This window comes from Sparus aurata, chromosome 23 (assembly GCF_900880675.1).
Source record: "Sparus aurata chromosome 23, fSpaAur1.1, whole genome shotgun sequence".
Taxonomy (NCBI): Eukaryota; Metazoa; Chordata; class Actinopteri; order Spariformes; family Sparidae; genus Sparus; species Sparus aurata.
In genome coordinates, this window is record NC_044209.1 from 2,337,071 (window position 1) to 2,362,797 (window position 25,727).

The following is a 25,727-nucleotide window of genomic DNA, read 5'->3' on the forward strand; positions in this document are numbered from 1 at the left end:
GAGTGAGGCAAGCCTGGGAATCCGTTTCAAAAGTGTTTATCTAAATCGTTTATTTATTGTTAAATATCACACACATTCATATTTTGAGTATTTCCTGCACCATATTTTTATAACAGCAGTTAACATGATCAAAATACGTGAAACCAGAGAGAGAGATGCTTTTACTGATTTAAAAAGCATTAGTAATTGACCGATTTGAAAATAAAGCCATTTCTTACAATGTAATGTGCATTTCTAGATTTCTTTTCATAGTGTGATCTTGTGGAGGCCCAAAAGACAAAATGGCAAGCAAATTTGATTATGGAACCTTTAATTTGAAACAAAGTCATTAAGGAAAAAAAAAATAACAATTTCAACGAGGTTTTAACAGTAGTCTCTTTTCCTTTAGAAAAATCCATTGTTGAAACATCAATAAAAATACTTCATTGCATCAACTGAGAGATCCAAGAGACGCAATACTAGTCTTTCAGCTCACTTTGAACATTGACAAATCATACAGGCGAGAGGTAAATGCAAGGCTAACAGGACTGAGATTTAACCAGGGTAAGGACACTTTAGAAAAAACAGTATCACCAAGAAAATAATGACAAGTAAGACCCAGTGAGAAAGCAAGTAGGACAGCACCATTTCACCTGGAACACACCTCACAAGCACCAGAATACACCTTGCGTATGTTCCGGATCCCTCCAATTGAAGCAAGCATCGCAAACCATTTCTGAACTCATCACAATGTCATAAAAATGAGCTCAACAAAAATATTTTTTATAAAAAACAAGTTAAAACTAACAAAAAGTATGACATAATCCCACAAATAAAAAAGACACTTTACATACAGAGAAAGGCCTCAATCCTGACAGGAAAACTTGATTTTTAAACAATTTTCTCAAGGGGAGCAATAAAACTAGTTTTCGGGTTCAGATTTAATTTGAGTTATTAACAATTACATTGAAGGTCCCCATCATGGTAAGAGGTGGGTGAAAGGCTGGAAAGACATCTGACCTTGTCCAATCAGTCTTCATTTGTTCCACTGTGGCACCTCACCTCTTCAAGGCATAGAAAACCACATGAGAGGTTCATTTATGCTTCCAGACACGTTTCTCCTCTACATGCTGGCAGCAGGGCTCAGCAGCAGACCTCTTGAGTATATTCATGCACAGATTATAAGACTAACATGGGTACAATTAAATCAGTTTTACTAATAGAGGGGCATATCATTCATCCTTATCATATTAACATGTGTTTTATGTAGCCTCAACTAAAGTTGGGTGCAGTGTTCTACCACAGGTCAAGATTTTCAGTCTTGGCAAAGCCTGGGTCTTTGCGGAGCTTCCAGTAGGTGTCATTGGACAGCCACACCTCTCTGCCAGCCTCATCCAGAGCTTTCCTGAGATAGTAAACAAAAGAAAATGGTTGCTTCTGTGCAAGTCTCTTGGAAATTGAATGCAGTTTCTGTTTTCATAATAACATCAAACATTTCAATGAAATGTCCTGATGTCAGGTCGATCACAACTAATATGATGTGGGTTTCATCTGAAACAAATAAGATGGCTGTAGGAGGGACTTAGAGGGACCTTTTTGTTAGAACAACAACTGAGCCACTCGGTGACAAAAACAGCAGTAGAGGTTGTACACAGTTGACAGGCACAGTTGCCTTTTGAAGATTACTGTGCAGCGATTGAAGCATCACAGCTCATCTCTGCACGCTGTAGTCTGCTCACATTTTTCCCCCTTGCTCACTGCAATATCACACACTTCATAACGCTTATTGGCTGTGGGTCTGTCCAATGTATCCAGAGGCAATTTGGTCTAAGCCCACTGGAAATCAAACATGAACTTAGATGTTTAAGAGTAACTTGCATTTAGAAACTGGTATGGCAACACCAAGCAAGGTTAATTCACCAGAAAAACTGGAAATGGGGATACAGCTACCAAAATACACCCACCAGCACCTTTAAAATCCACTTAAGATGTCAAATTGTATTTGCTTGATCTGTGCAAAAGTGAATAAATGAGTGGTGTAATGGGGAGTTCACTCCACACAGTATATACACACTACAAAACTATGAATTTGAAAACCACAGTTTCATTGATGGACTGGTTTTGTGTAGATTGAAATCAGTACAGTGATCTAAAACTAGTAAATAGTTGCATTGGAGATGCTGGTAGGCCAATTTCGCTTTCTCTTTGTCAAATTTGGGGATCTAACCCCTGATGATGTCAGTTATCTCAGCATGGACAGAGAGCATGCTACAAACTAAGGTGGGAATTTATGGGGCATGGGGAGTCTAGTGGAATTATGTAACCAGTTGTATTGTGGGAAAAGTAAGATCAAGCATTGATGGAGCCTGAATCCTAATTGGAATATCAAGTCTGAATATCCATGACTGCTGTGTCTTTTAAATACCCCATCACTGGGATGATCCTTGAATATATTGTTCATACACAAGGGGAGGCAGGTTGTGAATAAATGTACAACTGGGAAATGTTCCTTTCCAAAAAGGTTAAAAAAGCAGAGCTCCTAACCTGAAGAACCTCGGGATGTGCTCCTCCCCGTTCTTTGCCATCTCCTTCCTCCTCTCCCTCTGCTTCTCCTCCACCTCATCCTTCTTTTTTTCTGCCTCAGCTACCTTCCCCTCCTCCAGGAGCCTGATGAAGGAGGCCAGGAATTAAACAACTGGTCAACATTAAGGATGGTGCAATTGTATGGGAAAAAATAAATGAAATATATTGTGTACAATACACCACATTTATTAGTTCAAATGAATAAAGATCTTGTGTGTACCTCTGGTCCGGTCTGAAGCGTGTGTCTGTAGGCGGTAGGATTGCCTCGAGCTCAGGCATCAGTTCATTTAGTTCTCTGGCATAACGCGAGAAGCCATAGAAGTCAACGTGGTCATCAGGCTGCACATCTAAACCAGAAATTACAACATACATTAATTCCTAAAGGAAGGTTATGTGGTTGACAACTCATTCCATTAGCAAACCATGTCTTTGTCAGTGAAATTCATCTGTATTGGTGAATCTATTATGCATCTTCTACAACACTGCTAGAATTTCATCAGACAGTAGCTGGCTTGTAAGCCTGAATATAATTAGAATGTGACTCTATAGCTGAGGTCAACGGCTGCATTTCTCAAGTTATTTCCATTGCTCAGATGAGGATGCTACTCACTTGGCTTCCAGATGCACTTCGGTTCAAGCAGGGTGTCACAGAAGATGCCCTCATGCCAGAGGCCTCCAAATCTATGAACCACCTCTCCAGCCCGATTTAGAACCACACCCTGCACCTCATTCTTATTGTTGTCTGAGCTCCAGTAGCGTGACTGAAATACATAGGAAGGAAGGGCTCAGGGTGGTTACAGTAATGGAGGAGGACAAGAAAAGTACATGTCAATTATCCTGTCTTCTAACTGAACAACAAGATACAAAAACAGAACTTTAGAGGACAGGCTGGCTAAATGAAGACGTGTGTGTGTGTGTGTGTGTGTGTCCCAACCTTGACAAAGGTGATCTTGCAGGTGCAGATGTCGCTCTGTGTGTTTCTGATCACCACCTCACCATAGTGCTCTATCCAGCGCTGCTGACTCAGCACGTTGTGGATACACGTCACTGCCTTGTTCCATTCATAGTGATCACCGTACCTGCACACAAATGGGTTGATATTAGACAGGTTTTTTTTTAAATCCCACAGTCAGCTAGAGCCACATGGCTCATGGCTCTAACATGCACATAATATCCTTATTTAATGTCTAATATTTGGTTAAGACTACACAAACAGTGTGTTATGGTCACTGTCAGGTTAGGTGATTAAAGAGCCAAAAACTCTTGCGGTGACCAAGAGACATGACAGCCTATACAACCAATCATAGCCTGCCATCTTAAATGTGTGTGATTTCATTGGCAAGAAAACAAACCTCTGTGTCTATACAATCAACTACTGTTGACTGTACAGTATGTAGATTATGCCAGCACACTGTTTTCAGTATTAGAAGGTTCTGTACTTATTCTGTCATTTTTACAACTGTTGTACATCTAGATGCTACATTGTGTTCCAGCTATTGTTAAGTAGTAAAAGCAGTGGCTCACTTGGGCAGGGTAATGTTGACCTGTCCAGAAGAGAGGATCTCTACTGACTTTCCCCAAAACTTGTACTTCCATCTCTGATCTGGGAGCAGACAGAATGAGACAGAGCATTAGGTTTGTCTCAACTCATAAAGAGGTATAGGTGGGACCCAGCACTCATCTTGATGCACTCCACTCCTTCCTACCTTGCCAGAAAGTGAAGTTTTCTGACTCTGCATGGCAGGCAGAGATGGGTGGGTGATGGCTGACCTGAAAATAAGCATAACAGTAAGCTCAAAACTCATGTTTGGTCATCATGTTTCTATATCAGACGCCACTGGTTACCTGCTCACTGACGTATTTGAAGCCTCTGTCTTCTCTGCGAGTCTCGTAGGTTTCTCCCAGCACAGGGTTAAAGGGTTTGTAGCGATACCTCCAGGATGCCCAGGCGTATCCAGAGATGGAGAACACTGCCACATAAACCTGTAGACATTTTTTTTCAAATTAATGAACTACCCACTAAACTCCACTGCATCTTAGCTCCAGGTGGTCGGGATTCCAAGTGAGCAAAACTCACCATTCTCTCAAAAGGATCCTCAATGTGGTTGGCAATGTCAAGCAGCTCACTGTACTCCAGCTCTTCACTGAGTCGCTGCAGCAAAGACACAGGCTCATTGAGAGCGATCGGCATGGAGACTCTGGACAGGTCCTTGCCAATGTTGTTGTACAGGATGGTCATGATGCCAATGTGGCTGTTGTCTGCTCCTGGGGCGGGGATGGCAGTGCGACGGCCTGGATCATAGAAAGACAAATTGGCAAAATAAAAAATAAAAAAGGGGGGGGCATTTGGGAGGGATACTCGCAGAGTCGTTTCTTGCTATAAGCGGACTATGCGGGTGCATAGGGCCCCCGCGCCACTAGGGGGCCCCCTCAATTTGCAAGGCCAGCTGCAATACCTGAGGAATGACCCGAAGGAAAAGATGTGAAAAGGACCTGACACCTGGCCCGCTGATTGGTCAGATCTGGTGTCTTCCACGCCGCGTTGCTATGACGACCAGTACTACTAAACTAGGAGGGGGCGGGGAATTGCGCCGAGCCTCAAGTTCAGGTCATTCACGGCATGGCGTCCAAACTAGCGTATTCATCTGGCGCAGAAAAAAGAAGAAACTAGATGAAGAAAAACGCTCGCTGGATAAAGGCAAGTTTTTTTTCCATTATGTGGGTTGGAGGGGCTAGCTTAAATGCTGATTTATTTAGCTAGCTTAAGTGTTTGCTTTAGGAGAGGGCTAAAATAAATGTATCTCACATGTGAATGCCATAACACTGATTGACTGAAGTGAAACCCGTTTTGTTGAATCACAGCAGGTCCAGTTCGTTGGCATTATATTTGTGAGGGAGGGTGTGTGTGTTAGGCAGATATCTGTCATGTCTGCTGGATCCTCATCCAGTGGAGCTGCTGCTCCATCATAGACCTCCTCTGCTCTTCAATATTTGTCACATAACATTACTTTAGGATTGTTTTTATGATTAATGTATCAATTTTAGTGTTTCCTCAGTTTGTAGGTCTCTAATGTGAAGTGTGCTTAACAACACACATATACATATCAGGCCTACTGTGGATGATTATGGACTATTGTGGCAGTAGATTATTGCCCTGACTGGATTATTGTTAACTCTACTGAGCTAGTTGCATCTTTCTTTTCCACATTTATTAGAATATTTATTGTGACAATATAATTTGAACACATTTGCCTACATTCCTACAGTTTAGTGTTTTGTTATGTTTTTGATGCATTACTTTGTTTTATTCAGAAGAATCATAATAACACAAAGTAAAGGCAATTTAAAGTGAACTATACTATATAGGACCGTTAGTTCTGCCCACAGAATATATGTTAAGACCAAATCATCAGTTAAGCAAGTAGTTCACTTTGTAATACTCTGTGAAATATAAACTAAGATATTCCTTCAATATCACACAAAGCTCATCAGTCATTTATCTTTGTTTTATAACTCTTTGAAACTGCTTAAAAAGGGACAACTTTGAAATTGGGTGCATGCTTTAAAAGGGACACTGTGCTGTATATTGCAAGGTTTAAAATAAAAACAGATTATGAATTTCTCCATTAGTGTAACATAACTCAATTATATAGTATGAATATTTGCTTAGGATCTGTTTTGCTTGGTAACCTCAGGAGTTTTGTCTTTGCAGGAGCAATTCTGAAGTATTTTGGAGCTGCAGAACAGGAAGCAGCACTGCTGGCTTCAGCACCAGAGATTGGCAAGCAGCTCTCATATGCTGGCAAGGAAGCAGAGATTTTGAGGAGGGGCTTAGGGTAGATCTGCTTAAAACACAAGACTCAGATGATACTGATAATCATCACAAAGTGGTGTTATTGTGTTATATAGTTCTGTATTGTTCCTTCAAAGTATTGTTTTCATTGTTGCATTTTTATTGTATGCTGGTTTATTGTGTTGGTCCTGAAGGGCTTGTGTTACATTTCAGAGGTTCCTTACTACCTCAACTACACTACTCACAATAAGTTAGGGATATTGTGAGAGACTCAGTGGATTTCATACATACGGTGTTCAGAGAGTTTTGGGATAGGGAGGCAATTGTATTGGGGTGATAGACACACCTCATTTTGTGTTTTCCACGTAATGGTCTCACTGTGTACAGTGTGCCTTACATATTGGGGCCAATACCAAAAAACTAAAAGACAACCCTTTTCAATGTGGCATCAAATTTCAACATTCTGTGGGTATAAAAAGCTGGTATGGTCAGTAAGTCATTCCTAGTTCATCATTCAAACAGCCATGAACACACAACGTCACTTAAAGGAAGAGCAGCGCCACCTGGCCATAGCGCACCTTTGGGTCGGTGGCAGGCAGTCAGATGTTGCTCGTGAACTTGGTGTGTCTCAAAGTGTCATCAGCAGACTTGCATCAAGACACAGAACTACTGGCAGAGTTCGTGACAGACCCAGGAGTGGAGCCCCACGAGTGACAGACCGCAACCATGACCAGTACCTAAGGACCTATGCACTCAGACATCGTTATGAGACTGCCACACAGCTGCAGGCCCAGTTACAAGATGTGAGGGGTACTAGGGTTTCCAGACAAACCATTCGAAACCGACTCCACCGCTTTGGCTTGAATGCCAGACGACCGTTGCAGGTCACTCCACTGACACCAAGACACCGCCGTGAACGTTTGCAGTGGGCACAAGACCATGTGACCTGGACAATGCAGCAGTGGTCTACTGTCCTGTTCACTGATGAGTGTCGGGTCACCTTGCACAGAAATGATGGTGGTCAGCGTTGCTGGAGAAGGCGAGGTGAGCGATACGCTGAGGTCAACATGGTCCCCAGGGTTCCCTTTGGTGGAGGAGGTGCAACAGGCTGGGCAGGCATCACCAGTCAGCGCAAAACAGATTTGGTTATTGTAGATGGCTCAGTCACTGCACGTTCTTACCTCAGAGACATCATAGAACCCATCATCATCCCCCAATTCCGCCAGCACACCCCCAACTTTCTGTTCATGGATGATAATGCTCCACCACATTGTGCCAGAATTGTCACAGCTCGACTTCAGGAAGTCGGAGTGCCTCATATGGTATGGCCAGCAATGTCCCCTGACCTGAACCCCATAGAGCACGTCTGGGACCAGCTGAAGCAGAGACTGGATGATCGTACCCCACCCCCACGTGACCTGGCAGAACTGCGTGTAGCACTTGTGGAGGAGTGGAACGCATTGCCTCAGAACAACATCATGAGGCTAGTGAGGAGCATGAGACGTCGTGGTCAAGCTGTCATTGCGGCAAATGGTGGAAACACCCGCTACTGACATTGTCAATTTTTGTAATTTGGGGCTATCCTTGTTATTGTCTAAATTTTTGGGGTAATAAATATTAAACTAATGAAAATGGTGTTTCTTCTCATTCATTATTAGTAATATCAAAGGGAACTTTTACTCATTTCATTAAAATTCAGACCAAATAGGAAAAGCACTCATGTAAATAACAATATCCCTAACTTATTGTGAGTAGTGTATATTATTCTTGTTAGTATTTTTGTTTTTATTGTTTGCATATTGATATGGATGCTGGCTCATTGTGATTTTCTTTTCTAAGTAATAGCCTATTTTATTTTCTCTACAACTTTAACTTTAGTTTTGTGTGTATGTATGTTATATGTTTAATGTCAACTTAAAATAAAATAGAGAAACACTCCATCAGTTTAATTTATTGAAATATCAAGGATCCCTATTGTTTACCTTGTATTATCATTTTCTATCAGTTCAACTTACTAGTGTGGGTCAGCTTAAGATGTTTGATTTTAATTTGAGAGAGGTTTTCCTCTTAGAATGTAACAGATTGTTGCATCTTTATCAGTTTGCTGTGGTGATGTGTTTATTTAAAGAATACCGGTAAACTGGTGAACCGACAGGCACAGAGCAGGTCTGAGCCGGTGAGTCGACCCAGAGCAAATGAAACAACAGCATTTTATACACTAAGAACAAAGGAGACAAAGTGGCAGGTTCAATCAATGGGAATACAAAAGAAAGGAAGGGGGGGGGCTATGGGGAGTGTGATTAGCTCATCACAGCTGATCACATTAGTTTGATCGCATTTAACATAGTGATCAAATCGGCCCTGGATGTCTTTTGATTAAGGGATAGGAGACTGACAGGAATCACCATTTAGGGTGTCAAGGGGCCCCGTCACTCCAAATTTGTATTTTCTTCCTCAGAATCTATCCATCCTAGTTTGACAAAATAGGGGCCCCCAAACAACATCTTGCATAGGGCCCCCAAAAAGACAGAAACGGCCCTGGATACTCATACTTATTTTTTTAACCAATTTTGACTGGCAGCATGTCTTAACTTGGTGTTTGCAGCATATCATCTTTGGTTCAGGTTATGGAGGCTTGGCGTTGTGTGCAGTACTTCATCGACTGCCTCTTGGCAAAAAATGCCTGCGCACACAATGAGCAATCCTGGCCCCGTCAATCGTGGCATCAAGATATCTAGACTTCACTACTCTTAGACTTGTGGACTTTGCAGGAGTGCTGAGGGCTATCCAATTCATCCAGTCCACAAGAGCCTTTAAGAGGACCTTCTGCAGACTTTCAGAGAGTCTGTTTAGAGGTGTGGACTACAATTACCCACAATTTTTTGCAATACATCCGTAAGAAAGTGACAGCTGGATCAAATGTATGTTGCATTCAGTGATGCATCATTGTATTTTACAAAGTTTTACTGAAACTGAACCAGGTGTCATGAATATGTTTGTTTCTGCAACTCAACGAATGACTGCTTGCAAGAATTCAGACACACTTGTGCTGTAATGAATAGCTGTGCCCTTGCTGAGCTTCCTCTCACAGCACCATCAGGAAGCAGCGTCTTCCATCTCTGGTCTAAACTCAGTCCTGGAAGGTGGACTGGTGAACCAGCAGTACATAGTCGACATGCTCTGCACTCAGATTTAAAATGAGACGAAAGAAGGATGGTGTTACCAGTGTTGGTGGGTACTGGGCTCGGCTTGTTAGGAGCACTGTTCAGACTGGCCCGGTAGTTGATGGTGGCAGCAGCTGAGTAGTAGAGGAGATGGTAAATCTTTAGTCTTTCTTTGCACAGAAAATGTTTAAGTGGAGGGCAGTATGATCAGTGTGCCACCAGCGACTGGATGGTAGGTCAACACTCACTGTGTCCCTCTTCAGGCTCCGAGGTGCTGGTGGTGGTGATGTCACTCAGGCCCGACTCATCCGAAGCCTCTGCCTCTGATGAGGTCTCGCACACAATCACTTCACTGGCATCGAAATACTCTGCCATGGAGTCTGCCACTGAGGGAGCACGATGACTGTGGCGACCCATTGAAGGAGTCCTCTGTGAGGGAGCAGAGGATAAAAGGATCTATGGTTCAAACTAGTTTAATTTCTAAAATGAACAGATTGGACAGTGAAAGAACTGGAACCAGACTAGCCAACAGGCATGTGAAGTATCAGACAAACAGACAGGACACATGAAAAATGCAAACACCCAATGCACACACACACAAAATGTCAACACGCATTATCCTGCCAGGAATATGTAGCATTAAGTGATGAACCTGCGCTGCACCAACCACTTGATTTTCTTCATAATTTTAACTAATTTCACATGCAAGATAAAACAAAAAAACAATACACATGGGCAACAGTGAGACAATGAAACGGACATGCACGAAAAGAAACCGTTTCACACATCCAGACAGGGCAGTACACACCTGGTCAGGACGAACGGTGCAGAAGGATTCCTCAGTAGAGTCAGAGGACAGGGAAAGCGAGTGGACTTTGGTCAGACGTGACTGTATGTCAAGCTAAACACACATGCATGGAAATGCACATACACACGGACCAGCCATGCAAGAAACAAGAGGAAGGGAAGACAGTGGATCAAACACAAATGGTGATATGGTTAACGCAGACTCCATAACCTTCACACAATAGGAGGAGTGGATCAACGTTTGGCTCTGTTGTTCAACTGTCACCAGGGGACAAAACTGCAACAGCGTTATGATATGGAGCCAGAACGGTGACTTTAAAATTTGGCATCCAAAAAAAAATAAATAAAAATTGGCATTGCAAACAAAACCAGTACTGAAAAAAGAAACATTGTCATTGTAACATTTGTATTGGCTTTGAAACAAGTATTGGCACTGAAAAAAGAAAGTAATTCAAATAATTCAAATCCGAAAATCTTATTTTATTGGGATTTTTTTGTATTTTTCAATGACAATCTTCAGATTTTTTCTTCATGTCACTTTTTTTTCAGTGACAGATTTTTTTTACAATGTCATTTTTTTTTCAGTGTCACTGATTTTCAGTTTCAACTTTCTGTCATCGTTTTGGCGTCGAGAGGGAGGGGCCTGAGGGGAGGGGCAAGTAGAGCGTGGTTTGCATATCATTTGAGAAGGTAATGGCTGCAGCCTGCGGGAAGGCGGGGCTGGACGGTCCAGCCACAATACCGTTGTAGCCGGCTGTCTCTGGGCAACACAGAGTCCAACTACCTCGCGGACTTTTCTTCAAGCTCTCTCCTGATGTGCCCAAGTCTCTGTGTATCTGGTTCTGTCCCGGAGCTCCCGAGCCCCGCTCCTATATGCGTACGAGTGTGGTAGTAGTACGGAGCTAACGAGCATTAGCCCCAGCTGTGTCGCTCCGAGCCGGGGCTGCAGCGCCGACAGCAGCGCTCTGGTCTGCTTCCCGAGCTCTGTGCCACCGTACCGCTACAGGAGACCGGAGACCGGAGCTCCCCTATAAACTCAGTTCATGTGAATAATATCACTATTCCTACAATGACTCCTTTGAGTCAGAGCGAATAAACTCAACACGTCAGTATGCGAGTAAAGTAAGCTGTGATTGTGCTACTGTGGTTCATAGTAAAGTACAACAGACGGCTGTAATCAAGTAACAGACACATATTTTCATAACTGACTGACTTTTCTCCAAGCACTCTCCTTTATTGTCTGGTCTCTGTATTTTGTGGCAGCGGTGCGGTGGCACAGAGCTCGGGGAGCAGACGGAGCGCTGCTGTTGGCGAGGCAGCCCCGGCTCGGAGCGACACAGCTGGGGCTAATGCTCGTTAGCTCCGTACTACTACCACACTCCATACGCATATAGATACTGGAGCTTGGGAGGTCCGGTCTCCGATAGCGGTAAGGTGGCACAGAGCTCGGGGAGCAGACCAGAGCGCTGCTGTCGGCGCTGCAGCCCCAGCTCGGAGCAACAGGCTGTTCTACTGTTGTGCTAACTGTGGCTAGTACTCCGTGCTCGGCGCCCTGGTACTACTACCACACTCCATACGCATATAGAGACCAGAGCTCGGGAGCTCCGGGACAGAACCAGATACACAGCGACTTGGGCATATCAGGAGAGAGCTTGAAGAAAAGTCCGCGAGCTAGTTGGACTCTGTGTTGCCCAGAGACGGCCAGCACACGGGCCCTGAAATGGTGTATTATGGCTGGACCGTCCAGCCCCGCCTTCCCGCAGGCTGCTGTCATTACCTTCTTAAATGATATGCAAACCACGCTCTACTTGCCCCTCCCCTCAGGCCCCGCCCTCTTGATGCCAAAACAGTGACAGAAAGTTGAAACTGAAAATCAGTGACACTGAAAAAAAAACTGACATGGTAAAAAAAATCTGTCACTAAAAAAAAAGTGACATGAAGAAAAAATCTGAAGATTGTCATTGAAAAATACAAAAAAATCCCAATAAAATAAAATGATAAGATTTTCGGACTTGAATTATTTGAATTACTTTCTTTTTTCAATGCCAATACAACTGTTTTCAATACAAATGTTTCAATGAAAATGTTTCTTTTTTCAGTACTGGTTTTGTTTTCAATGCCAATTTTTTTTTTGGATGCCAAATTTTAAAGTCACTGTTCTGGCTCCATATTATGAACTATAGGCATTTAAATGGGTCAATCAGGTCTTTGCCTGGCTGCCTGGTCAACCCCCATGTTTTGGGGTCAACCCCCATGTTTTGGGGTCCCCCCCCCCCAACTCCATATGCCCAAACTGTAGTGTAGGCTAAGAAAAGGTAATTCAGGTCATTTTGAATTGTTGTCTTGCAGCCAAACATGACTAAACCACTAAGGCTTGATGCCATCCTTGCCCTCTTCTCCATGCAGACAAGAGAGCAGAACTGAACTGACCAACAGTGACAATGCAGGACGACAGCTGCCAGGCAAACACCAAAATTAAGCCCAAAGTCACAACAACTGAGAACAGTCACATGCAGCACGGACAGATCACAAGCAGGCAAACAAGAAGAAACCTCATGCAGCACCACACAGGAAGGATTACAGAGTGCTGTCAGTTTGACAGCTGAAATCTACTGGCAAGTCTGAGTTTCAGTGTGTGACAACAGCCGTGCCTTGTGCCTTTGTGTGAAAACAGGGTGAGAAAAGACTTGAGGTGTGTTCCTTCAGGACGCGCCTGTGACAACATGTGTCTGTTCGCTTAGAAACAACCCAAACCTGCTCAACAGTTTCACACAGTGCCTCACCAACAGACAGCGAGGGTTGAGCCTCCATTGTCTTTTTGTCAGTGTTAGAACTCCGGGAGAAATGGTGAGGTGGTAAAGAAGTGAGCCGACAGGGAAAGACACTTATAAATTCATGTCGGTCTTTGTTGTCGTCAACAACATTTCTGAGTTTTGATTTCATGTTCTCCTGTTAAGCTGCTGTGCGCGTGTGTGTGTTTGTGTGTTACCTCAGACAGTGTGCTGCATAGTGTAGCGAGCTGGTGTGAGGTGTTCTGCCTCAGGTCCGGGCCCGTCCAGGCCTGCCTCACTCGCTCTCTCTCCAGGGTCAAAACATCATGAATTGATTTAAGAGAAGCGTGAACTGCAACATAACACAGAAACTTATGGTCATGTGACGCTGTGGCAGACAGCAGCAGGTATCAGCTTAGGGCATTTTTACAAACTTTGTCATTCTAGTTTATTCCAAAAATTAATAACAAATGTCATAACACATCTCGTATTAGTGCTATATTACAAAACTATTTTCTACATTAAAAAAGGGGCTCTACATAACAATTTGCATGTAGCCATGGCAGCTTACATCAGCTTAGAAATGTCTTTGCCAACATAAACCAACAACCAGCTTCCAGCACAGCAGTTTCACAGAGCCCGTTTAAAAAAAAAAAAAGGGGGGGGGATGCAAGAATTGACCCCACTTTATTCATGTTGCAGGAATTATTTCAGAAGTAGGAAAGATCCAGTGTATTGAGCCCTGTCTTCTTTCAAGATGAGTTCAATTATTATTATATTACTACAAGGTGAGCGAGTTCTGTACCCCTCTGGGAAGCAGTGCAGATGTCCTGGTGAAGCTTCTTGGCCTCAGGTGAGGTGACCTGAGGGTTGGACAGCTGAGAGTAAACGTAGTCAGGGATGGACTGAACTGACGACCCCAGACCGGAGCTGCTGTTTGTACTCAGGTGGCTGGAAGTAAACTGGACAGGACAGAGGGGCTTGGTATGGTGTAAAACTGAGAGGTTTAACTTGTTCAACAGATGATGTTTTAAGATGAATCACAACAATGCATAAGAGCTTAAAGTCAGTCTTACCAGTCCCCCATCAACACGGGACAATGTCCTGGCATGGCCAATTGCTTTTCCGATCTTCCTCTTAGGTTTCTCCAGGGAGAGATTCTAAAACAGAAACAGGGTTATAACTTCTCTCTAAAGACAACACCACATTTTTTGATGACTGAATGTTTGCTTTTAGACCAACATATTTGTTGTTTAAATTCTGTACTCATGACACATCACAAATGTACAATGTAATGACATGAAAGACAAAAGCTTTAGTTTTTAGCTTCAAAATGAATGAATGCTCTTGCCATCATGGTGTGATCATTTGATTCATTTGTATTTGTGATCATTTCAACAGGGACCATCAGAAATCTTCTGAGGCCAGTTCAGGGCCCCCTGTAGGAGGTCCATTTTATCACGTTTAAATAGAAGACAAGTGATCTCAGCTCAGTCTTTTTTTTTTTTTCCAAATTAAAAAAAAAAAAAAAAAAAAAAAAATACTATGAAGAAGCAGACGCACTCACAGTTGCCACCAAAACACTCACCTGCATGCTGATCCGCATCTCCAGATCTGTGTTTGTGATTGGCAGGCCTCCTTCCAGCCAGTGGAGTCGCTGAATGAGCTGGGCTAGTTCAGTCAATTCTGCCTGACAGCGAGCCAGGTCTGCCAAACAAAAAAGGTCAGGTTCCGAGATCACACACAAAAACATTTTGCACATGATCCTACCAAAGTCACCATCACATCAGTGTGTTCCTTTTCTGTATGTCAACATACGCATGCAAGCATTTTGACTGATGAAATATGACTGAACCAGGATTCACTATGTGGCTACAAAGACAGGTGATTCTGACCGTTGGAAGTTGCATCAATATCATGAGTCTGCTGCAGCCAGGCTGACACCTTGTTGGTCACTCCTGGGTGAGAGGTGATGGCAGGGGCGGGGCTGCCCATCTCTGGTTGGTACACTGATGCTGAGCTGGCGTATTGAGGAAGCTACACACACACACACACACACACACACAAAGTCAAAAAGTGAAACCAAAGAAAAGAAAATGTCCTCCCATTATCTGCCATCATGGGCAATACTGTAACAAACTATGTAATGGTTTTTCACTCACTCAACTAATTCATGAATAAAAAGAAATTTTAATATGATATAATGACAATGAGTTTTACAAAAGAGGTTACACCAGGGTTTTTACATGCGTTGAGAGGAATGAGTATAAAACAAATACAATTAATAAATAGGAAATATCTTTATTATGTTGATGTCACTAATCAAATCAATCACCTCCCACAAATCTATGTGCTTTGCTGACCGCACAGAAACGACCCACTCAGAGGGTTCTTAAGAATTACACAAATTTGAGTGGAGGGAGTTGCAGTCGTTTCATTCAAATGTGTATATTTTTAAAAACAGTTCTATGCTAAAGTGTGTGAGATTAACAGGAATCTTTGCTTACAGTTGCTCTGTTTTTCTGGGCGAGGGAGGCCATGGTTGGCAGGGTGCCCTGACCGATGGAGAGAGCATGAAGGACCCCATGATGAACACTCATCGCCTCGTTTTTTCTAAACACACGGTGGGCACACAGCTTGGTGAGCCAGATATAGAAGAGATCATGGCTCTTTGCCTAACAGGGAGGAAGGAGAGAGAGAAAACAGCAAACAGGAATTCAGTAAAGAGAGGAACAGGGACAAAGTGATCTGAAATTAAGCTTTTCAGACGACAGTCCGCAGCTCAGGAGCGTGAGGTCATATCCTTCTACAGACACCTCAAGTGTCCTGGAATCTCTGACGTGTTGTGTAGGGTACCTTGAGGTGGTAGAGGTTGTCTCCAGCATCCAGGTCTATGCGTTTGGATTTCTTGTTGATGGACATGACAGCCAGGCTGACATCCAGAGAGCCATGGAGTTTCCCTCTCTGAATCTAAAAACACAGCCACCACGTGTCTTTTAACAAGTTTTTTTAATTTACCATTCCAAACATTTACAAAGAGATGTTAAGAGCATACATGAATCAGTCGAATAACACAACAGAGTTCATTGCTGATGCCATCACTATGTTGTGAGACAGTGTACTGTTGGCAGCTGTGGTGTTTTTATGACTTACATCTTGCTGCGTCTTTGAGTACTTGAGAATTCCTTTCTCCAACAGGAAGTATCTCTGAAAAAGGACCAATCACAGTGAAGTGTTAGACAATCCAGCAAATGTTTGAAATGCATGATGTCACTGATAAGGGTAAATAGCTCTAGGTAGCTCGGCAGATTAAAAAGACATAAAATAGACGATAACAGTGAAAATCAGTGCAAACAGAGCTGCTCACGGGCTGTCTAGTCTGTGCCCACCTTGTGCCAGCCTTTGAGCGGGTACTTCCTCCTCTTCATTAAGTAGCCCTCGCAGATCCCAGGGATACTGAGGTCCACAGTGGAGCCGGGAACTGAACACATATCCGGATGCTGCAAATCGTCCAACACCTCCCAGTTACGAGACTGACACAGAGGAAACACTTTCATTACTAGAAAACAAACCAGATGCCTGACAGAGTGTTTGGTCCGTGCTGTTGCTATGATCTTTTTTTTTTCTCCCCAAAATATAACAGTTTGGCAGAAACTTATATCCTGTATCAACATCTAACAGTGTTGGACAACATTATATGCCCTGGAGTGATGTTACCCACAACAAAATGATATCCGGCCAAGGTTTGTTCTGTATGTGTGAAGAAGTAAAGTTGAAATGCTGAAGTTTTTCTCTGGCAAAATATTTTATGATGCTGATATTTGGAATGGACATTATTCAAACCTTGGCAAATTAAAAGGAATACTAAATGGAGTTAAAACATTTTTTAAAAAGATTCTGTACCTGTGGGTCTTGTTACCTGTTTTGAATGTTTGGAGGAGCCAGTACTGCTGCTCCGTGAGTGACCAGGTTTGAAAGTGCTGGCTGGGGATTTGTCAAGGCTACTGATCATGGACTGGCTGCTGCTCAGAGGGGGCGGACACACCTGAGGGTCCATTGGAGCAACGTAATGAGGAAAGCGCTGCATGGAAGTTAAAGACTTTCAGAGCTGGTTGTATCTCATGGCAAAGTACACGGCACTGTGGAAGTCGAGAAAAAGCGTCAACAGCACAGTGATAAACCAAATAATCCAGACAATGACAGTTTCAACAGAATAAGACCCTAAAACAAATGTCAAAGTGTACAAGAGCATACTATGAATAACTTTTAATTAATAGGTTATGAAACAGTCTCAATTTACCAAAAGTGAGACAACTGTCAATGTAGGCATAGCTATTCTAAATGCCTGTCACAGAGTCCTACAATTCAAACATGTGCTGAGGATGATCAAGGAGACTCACAGCCTGAGGAAAGAAGCTGCTCTGAATTCTGGTGGTACATCGAAGCACTAAAACAAAGTTAAATGTGTGTAACCCTCGTCAGCTTTGTCCAAAGGCACCACCACAAACAGAAAAATAAAGTTCCTTGTAGTTTACAAGGACACATGCATTGCTCCACATACCTTTTTCCTAAAAAGTCACCTTTATTTAAAAACTAAGGAAGCCAGATTGGAATTCTTTTTGCAGCTAGAAAGGAAAGGCATTAACATTTCCACTACAGAAAACAATGCATTCACAAACAAGCTCAAGCAGGTAAATGTGTGTTTACAACCAAAACTGGAAAATCTGTGTAAGGGCTGAGAAGAATAGGGTATTTATTTGTCAGTGTTGTGTAACGTCACATTTCTCAGATAGATAAAGAGATAGATATACATAGATATAGATAGACAGACAGACAGTAGATCTCTATGACAATTTTTCCTCTTCATCATTGAGCAAGATATGCCTTCAAGGAAAAGTTCACCCAAAAATTAACATTTGGTTCTCATCTACTTAACCCTACGGAAGAGGATTAGGGCCACATGTGAATTTTTTTTTTCAGTTCTGACTTTAAAGTCAGAATTCTGAAAAAAAAGTCAGAATTCTGAGATTAAAGTCAGAACTCAAAAAAAATTTACATGTGCAGACTTCTGACTTTATTCTCAGAATTCTGAGAAAAAAGTCAGAATTCTGACTTTAAAGTCAGAACTAAAAAAAAAAAAAAAAATTCACATGTGGCCCTAATCCTCTTCCGTACAACCCCTTGCCGATGTAAAGTCAGGTAAAAATGTCATAGTGCACAAAACAATTCTGGAGTGTCACAGCAAAACAGCCCTACACCTCTCTCCTAAACAACTGAAGCAGCTGGGCGGAAAAGAAACAAATAAAAAAATAAAATGATTTTGTTTAGCTCATCCAGCATAGTACAAGATTCTAGAAACCCCAAGATCCTGCATTCAAAAGACGGTGAACTTTTCCTTTAAATTGAGGCTCCTACTAAGGATGAAGCATGTTCCTTAAGGAATTATCATTTTCTGTAGTTCTAAATGTTGGTTGCGTCTACTGGCTCGGAAAAGTCCAACATTTAATTGAAGAGCTAGTTATGGTATATAACATCAGGCTTGACTAAATTATAGCTATGCACATTCATACAAGTGCAGTGAAAACTGCCATCACCTTATATCAGTGTTGATGTAGTCTTAAAGTTGCTCGATCATTAGGTCAGTCAGACAATGAAATGCATAATTAGGATGAAACCAGTGAACAAATGGCCCATTGAATATGTAGAGGCTCCTCTAGCTCCTCTTAAAAAAAAAAAAAAAAAACTAAAACACAACACACCCCCTCTCCAATCGCTGGCATTCCTTTTTCTCATCCAACCGCTGAAAACTGACATAAGAGGAAGTGCTCCATGTTGAAATTCCAGTCAAACATTTTGAGAAGCCTGACCAGATTCTGGTGGCAGCCATTATCACATGATGGTGTATTCAAGGAACACACGGATGAAAAGAAAAAAAAAAAAAATGCATTACATAAATTTGTCAACCTTCAGGAGGTTTTACAATACCATTTATACTGTCCTTCTAGTAGCTTCCCTTGTCATAGCTCTGAGATTGAATTAGGGAACTGTTAATTAGGGAAGTAAATGCTGTTTAAAATGTTCTCTCACATCATATGTTAACATATACTGATTTTCACCATAGCCCCCACTCCTCACCTGGATTTGAATGGAAAAGAGCACGCAACGACAAGAAGAGGTAACACTGATTACAATGTATGAACAACAAGTAAAACCATGAGTTGTCAATAGAAAGCAACACCTATAACAGGAAAGCCTGAGTGACATAATAACAAATTAAACACACCTGTGTTGGTCTGATGTCTAACGAGCTGCTCCCTCAGTAGTCCAGAAAGCAATTCCTTTAACTTTCCTTCAGGAATAACTGCAGAGCTGTAAAAAGAATAAATAAATCAAAATATAAAAACCCCTCAAAGTTCCCGTGTTACAGCAGAGTCACACCGTAAAAGAGATTTCCTCTGCACATTACTTTAGCTTCAAAATGTCCTGTAAAAAAGTCCCTTCTGCTCTTATCTGTGTTCCACTGAGAGCAGTGCCACACCTGACTGATGGTGTGCTTGTCAGACTGGTGCATATCAAAGCCAGCAGGTATCTGGGCGGGGCTGAAAGTAGAGCATACCCTCTCAACCTGACCCAACAGGCCTGCCAGCTCTGTCATCACAAGGAACTCTAGCAGATTCACTGCCAGCAGATCTACTTATCTAGAAAAATAACTGCCCAAATCGTATTTAATTATCATCAACCATCAAACAGTAAAGGTGGGAAAAAACTGTCTTTGCAGTTCATAGAAGCATAAATCACACTTTTAAACATGATCAACTGTAACATTTCCTTTTGCAGAACAGGTTTTTCTTGGAATGTAAAAAAAAAAAGGTTCAGTCCACAAAGCAATTATACAAAGTCAAGAGAAGGAAGGTTTAGGGATAAGTCTGGCAATGAGTGTGTGTGTGTGTGTGAGTGTGTGTGTGTGTGTGTGTGTGTGTGTGTGTGTGTGTGTGTGTGTGTGTGTGCAGTAGAACTACCACAAAAACAGGTCGGTATGCTTTGTTTGTCTTTTGGCAGATTTTGCCTGAGCAAGGGCAACGGAAGTAGGTCACAGGAAGAGGGAACAGGTCACTGTCTCTAGTTGTTTTTGTCAGCAATTCACTTGCCGAGCTAAAACAGCACTGGTTGTATGTACTAACAAGTATTGTGTCTGTATCAAAGGCTGATAAATAATCATAATAATCATAATAATAAGAAGAAGAAGGAGACTGTTGTATAGCACCTTTGAACACAGTTACAAAATGCCTCACAATGTCCAAATAAACAGAATCCAGTAACAAAAAGAACATAAATAAAATAATAATAAAAATAATAACCTGAAGTTTACAATAAGATCAAGGTTCAAGGTGATTTATTTATAGTAATAATGATGACTATAACCGACTATAATGATTTATATAGCAACTTTGAAAACAGATTTACAAAGTGCTTTACATGCAACTTATCAACAAACAATAAGTCACAAAAAATAAATTAATTGAAGTGGTAATGGAATACAAATATTAACAGCAGACAGTGTAACACAAGGCAATAAAAGAAGTAAAATCTGGATTTTAAAAAAGCTGAAATCATCTAAATCAGGTGTTAAAAGCAGCTTTATGTAAAGGTGCAATTTTGGAAATGATAAAAAGGTTTTATGTGATGATCTTAGGTAGCGCATTTGGGCATAGGGAGAAAGCAGCTCTGAAATGGAAGGCGGTACCAAACCAAACCAGGCCTTAATAGTAATTAAAATAATTTTGAAATAAATTCTAAAAGACACAGATAACCTACGTAAAAATGCTAAAATTACACATTTTAAAACTGTTAAAGGTGGGCTGTGGCATTTTGTAAGGGAATAGAGGTATTTCTGAGGAAGGCATGCATACAGGGAGATGCAGTAGTCAAGGCGAGATTAAATAAATGGGACAGCAATGACTTAATTTTTGCAAGATTGTGCTGCTGATGAAACCCCGACTGGACAACCTTTTTTCAAAGTGTATTTCCACTACTAATACATTGTGAGTCAATAAAGCACAAAGGTTTGTGGCTGAGTTTTTTGTTTTGGAGGGAAGTGGAACATCGAGGTGATACTGGGTCCTGACATGGAGGGGGCAAAGAGGAGAGTTTTTGTATATCTGCTAAGTGGTTGTGAAGGGTTTGGAGGGAGGTTTGGTCATGTGGTTTGATAGGAAGATATAGTTGTGTTTCATCTGCATATGAATGGAATTGAATGTTGTGATTCCGTATGATATCACCCAGGGGGATCGTGTATGGCGGACAGGATGTGGTCTAAAGTTGAGCCTTGAGGGATGCCACAGTGGCACATAGCTGGAGATGAGAACTGTTTTTCTGTTAAATAGGAGCTGGAGCACTGACTGGCGATGCCAATGTTGACTTTCAGACGGTTTAAGAGGAGTGCGTGATCAGTGGTGTCCAAGGCGGAGCTTAGGTTTAGGATGCTCAGAATTGAACAGTACCATGAATCCGCTACAAGTAGGAGGTGATTTCTCACCCTCAGGAATGCAGTTTATGAAGCCAGGTTTAAATTTTTCAAACAATATTAAGAAGTGTGATCAACTGATTTAGACGGTCGATAGTGCATGTTCTCAAGTACAGCACGCTAGTGCTTTTAGGATGTGTCCAAGTCCATTTTGCTATGGGTATGTCTTGGGCGGAACCAGGGGCTGTTTCTCATAAGGGCAATATAGGCAGCCGCCCAGGGCAGCATTTGTGGAGGGGTGGCATGAGTGCCCACACGAACCCGAGCTGTAACAGCCGCTTCTGGGCTTATCTCATCTCAGCAGATCGCCCTGACCCCATATAGGCTGCCTTAAACTGAAGGTGAAGTTCGCCAAGGGCGTCATGCAAGCTAGAACCGCCACTGGGCGGAACATAAATCAAACCAATGAAACCAATCCCAGTATTGTCTCCCATTCCCTTTAAGAGCCAGGTGCACAACGGCCTGACACATATTAGGGATGGTGAGATTCACCGATTCGTATCGGTACATTCGTATGAACATTTACGATGTGATTGCATCGATGACAGAAGTGTGCATCAGTTAAAAAATCCGGATGAACTCGAGATGTATCGTGTATAAAATCTCTATACTTTAAATAAACAAATTTAGAAGTAGGACCAAGTGCTTGTTTCCGTTCTCATCACCACGGCCGCGATCGGCCAATTCAGCCAGAGTCACGTCTCACGCGGGTTGGAGGTGGGGTCAGCAGAGCACCAAACAGCAGGCTGGAAATCTGAGCCGATCAGAGACAAAGTAAGCATGGATGAAGAAGAGATACACTCGCCGGTCACTTACAAGTCTGGTGTTTGTGGACACTTCGGCTTTTATAAAGAGATGGTCAGCTTGAGAAATGCCATCTGTAAAATGTGCCGTGCCGCGATTAAACACACAGGGAGCACAACCAATCTAAGCTCTCACCTGAAGCAGCGACATGGCGTTAATGTGACAGAGAGGTCTCCTTCGGCTCCAGTGGTTAGCACCAGCGGAGGTACTGCTGCTAACACAATGTTAGTGTTTGTCTTGCAGCGTTGTTACACGTGAGTTGTCCTTGTGCTGAAAACGTGACTTTTCGCATACATGACGTCACTCACCGAGACGCAAAAAGAAAGCCAAAATATTTTTTTTTTTCGAAGGAAAGTGACAAAAATAATAGTAAGGCAAAGTGACTTGAATAAGTACTTAAATCTGATTAATGGTTTGGAAATATTAATGCGTTAGTTTACTCGTAGTGGTCAGATTAAGGTAACACATTACTGGCATCACTGATTGTGTATCTTAAGTGCAACATGGAGCTTAAAGATGTAAAGAAAAAAAGGAGGAGGAAAGTTAGAGATATAGACCCATTTCAAACAAGTCGTGGGCAGTGACAACATGTGTGTCAATCTGTACAACCTTTGCATTCATTCAGCAGCTTATAACTGCCAAAAGGCAGCACTGCTTAGAGTTTAGTTTCCCATTGTCCCTGTTGAAAGTGTGAAGCACACTGTAGAAATAAAGAATGAACATGAACTATCTGCACCACTTTGTATTCCATTGTACAATATTCTTCTGCATCGCATCGTATCGCATTGTGTTAAACCAAATTGTACTGTATCGCACTGTATCGCAGTAGGTGGGAGAATCGTATCGTATCTTATCGGTGGTTGTTTTATATGAATCTTTAATGTATCGTATCATTGGCAGTGTATCTAGATGCATATCGTATCGCCTCAGTGTTGAAGATGCACATCCCTAACACATATTACACAGTAGCACTCCACTCAAACCCTAACCCTAACACTGAGGGAAAGGGATGTGGTCTTCGGCTGCTTGACCCTCTTCCCTGCAATTTCACAATCATCTGTCCTACTAACAGTTCTGTTTGACTGCATATGAAAAAATACACTAATATCTGTGCTGCTGTCCCTCTGTGTGTTGATCGCAGTCTGTGGATCAGGAGGGAGCAATCATTCTGAGCAATAACTTGTGAAATTAGAGGATTAAATCCATCCTTAATGAGGCGGATATTAATGACATCACCTGCAGCAATCCTCCAGCAGCAGAAACAATATGTGTATCTCTACATTAACATGGGCGTTTGCACGCAAGGACCAGCTGATGAACTTAATAATTTTTTTTTAACTCCTGACTCGTTTCCTTTAGAGAGTGACAGCTTTTAGTTTTGCTGATTAAATGTGCCATGATATTTTATAGTACAAAGATTTAACATAACTGAAAGCAGCCTCTCAAATCATAAAACCACAGTGTATGAACAAACCCAGGGGCGCACACGTGAGCATAAGTACATTTGCTATTTACACAACGTGGGCGCTGGATGTGAAAATGACGACTGCTTCGGTCTGAAACTAGCAATGACACTTGCACTTCACTGTGCTTTGTGCCGAGCATGAGATACAGCCCTTTGTCTCTCTCACTCTCCCACACACACATAGACGAATAATGGCCTAATGGCCTCTTTCAGCAGGGTAAAGGAAAATCACGTCATCATACATAGGCAGGAGCAACACTGTCTGTGTGGACAAACACGGTAGTGAGCAGCAGCAGCTCAGCAAAGCACTGAATAGGCACTGGCTCTAAACATGGTGGTTAGATTCCCCTGGTCTGCACGTCGAGGTGTTCTCGGGCAAGATACTGAGCCGCAAACTGCTCCTGATGTGCTGGTCGGCACCCTGCATGGGTAAGTACTGTAATTCGCTTTGGAAAAAAAGTGTCTGCTAAATGTAAAGGACCCATTTCAATGGTTCTTATTTAAATTTTTTCATCTGTGTGAGAGAACAACACCATCTGTGATTGATTAACAAGTGGATAATCTCCCCTCAAACTCCCCCTCTACACTGGTACCGGCACTCTGCAGAGAAGCACAGAGGGAGGGTTGATACCGTTTTATGTTTTTTTTTTATCAGTGGAGGGACAATACCAGGGCTGATACCATAAAACGGAATTAGCCCTGGTATTATGTCCCTCCAATGATCATGAGCGTTTCCTCTTAAATTTAGGCCTTTTTAAGTGCATTTCGTTCAGTATCACATTTGTATGGGACATTTTTAGAGGCTGTGTCATTGAAAAACAAGCCTCCTCCATTCGCAGCTCTCCTGTTTTAGTTAAGAGGGAATCTCAAGTGAAAAATCCAAAACACAGGGTGAAAAAAAACATGCTGCTGATGAGGAAAGTCCACAGAGCACACACATAGGACATACCATAGACATACAGGAAAGGAGCATGTGAGCACCAAGCATTACTAGCCCTTTTTACACAGCATCTCTGCATTAACTCTGGAGCAGTGGTTCGCCAATTCTCAGCCGATGGTAATTCACACAGAGCGATGCATCTCCGCCGTCATGCCGTGTTTCACACAGAAAGCCGGCGCTGCGGCTCCTAAAGAGCCGTGACGGTACACGTCATTTTGATGACGTCAGTGTTTCCCGGCGTCCCCCCCATCAATCTAAACCCGCAGACAGTTTATAATCATATGGATGCTGTTATAATGTGTCATTATAACAGCAACCTCAGAAACTGTCAGACCGACACCCCCCCGCTCCGCGTCTCTGGATTATCCGTTCACACTGGGGTGGTTCACCAATAATGCAGCCCTGATACTACCTCCAGAGGCGGATCAGCACCAGAGCGAAATTTTCCCCTTCTCCGCATCTGAAACTTTCACACAGAGGAGGGTGTGGAGAATTGGCGCAGGATCCCCGCATGCAAATGGCAATGTGAATGGGGCTAATGATGTCAACACTGAATCCACCTCTCCTTTTCCCGCTGAAATCCTGCGCTCTGTCGGCTTGGAATACAGTTCGCTTGTCAAGTGCAGCAGCTTTTCCGGGAGTTTGTGGTGGAGACAGGTCTCTGTAATGATGTGGGCTAAAACATTCCCTGCATACCTTGCACTACACATCATCATCGTGTGGTGACATATCTTGGTTACAGACTCACTGTACAAAACATTGTCAAAACAATGTCCTAAGAGTTGGTGTATTGTTGGCACCAAGCCTTAAGAGGCTGTGTGATATACACCCATATGAGGGACCTCTGATGGCTCTGACATGCCGTTTTTATTCCTGCTCGTAAGTTATAGAAGTGAA

At 42.5% G+C, this 25,727-nt stretch overlaps 1 protein-coding gene across 3 annotated transcripts; it reads right to left on the bottom strand.

Annotated features, from left to right (window-relative positions):
• Positions 1-293: 293 nt before the first annotated feature.
• On the bottom strand, positions 294-19,648 carry LOC115575913 (oxysterol-binding protein-related protein 7-like). Of its 3 annotated transcripts, none has more exons than XM_030408334.1 (23): positions 19,381-19,648; positions 17,017-17,236; positions 16,487-16,597; positions 16,251-16,304; positions 15,954-16,067; positions 15,605-15,772; positions 14,993-15,134; positions 14,686-14,804; positions 14,174-14,257; positions 13,903-14,059; positions 13,316-13,449; positions 10,328-10,420; positions 9,768-9,948; positions 9,579-9,653; positions 4,640-4,854; positions 4,408-4,545; positions 4,269-4,332; positions 4,087-4,165; positions 3,497-3,641; positions 3,173-3,323; positions 2,783-2,909; positions 2,524-2,646; positions 294-1,384 (listed from the first exon to the last, which is right to left on the bottom strand). In XM_030408334.1, exons 2-23 carry the CDS (start codon positions 17,182-17,184, stop codon positions 1,276-1,278), a joined length of 2,751 nt encoding a protein of 916 aa, XP_030264194.1. In that variant the 5' UTR covers positions 17,185-17,236; positions 19,381-19,648; the 3' UTR covers positions 294-1,275. The 3 variants fall into 3 exon arrangements, with proteins under 3 accessions (XP_030264194.1, XP_030264193.1, XP_030264195.1); XM_030408333.1 differs by having other exon boundaries at positions 16,487-16,630; XM_030408335.1 differs by lacking the exon at positions 10,328-10,420 and having other exon boundaries at positions 16,487-16,630.
• Positions 19,649-25,727: the final 6,079 nt, after the last annotated feature.

What these genes read in the sequence shown, in the direction of transcription:
- LOC115575913 (XM_030408333.1), bottom strand. Translation starts at nt 17,184, where the DNA reads ATGCAGCGCTTTCCTCATTACGTTGCTCCAATGGACCCTCAGGTGTGT. An exon ending in TATGCAGCACACTGTCTGAG is followed by an intron (nt 10,421 to 13,315) that starts GTAACACACAAA and finishes ATGTGTGTTTAG; the next exon opens with CTTGACATACAGTCACGTCT. An exon ending in GTCAACATTACCCTGCCCAA is followed by an intron (nt 3,642 to 4,086) that starts GTGAGCCACTGC and finishes ATTTGTGTGCAG; the next exon opens with GTACGGTGATCACTATGAAT.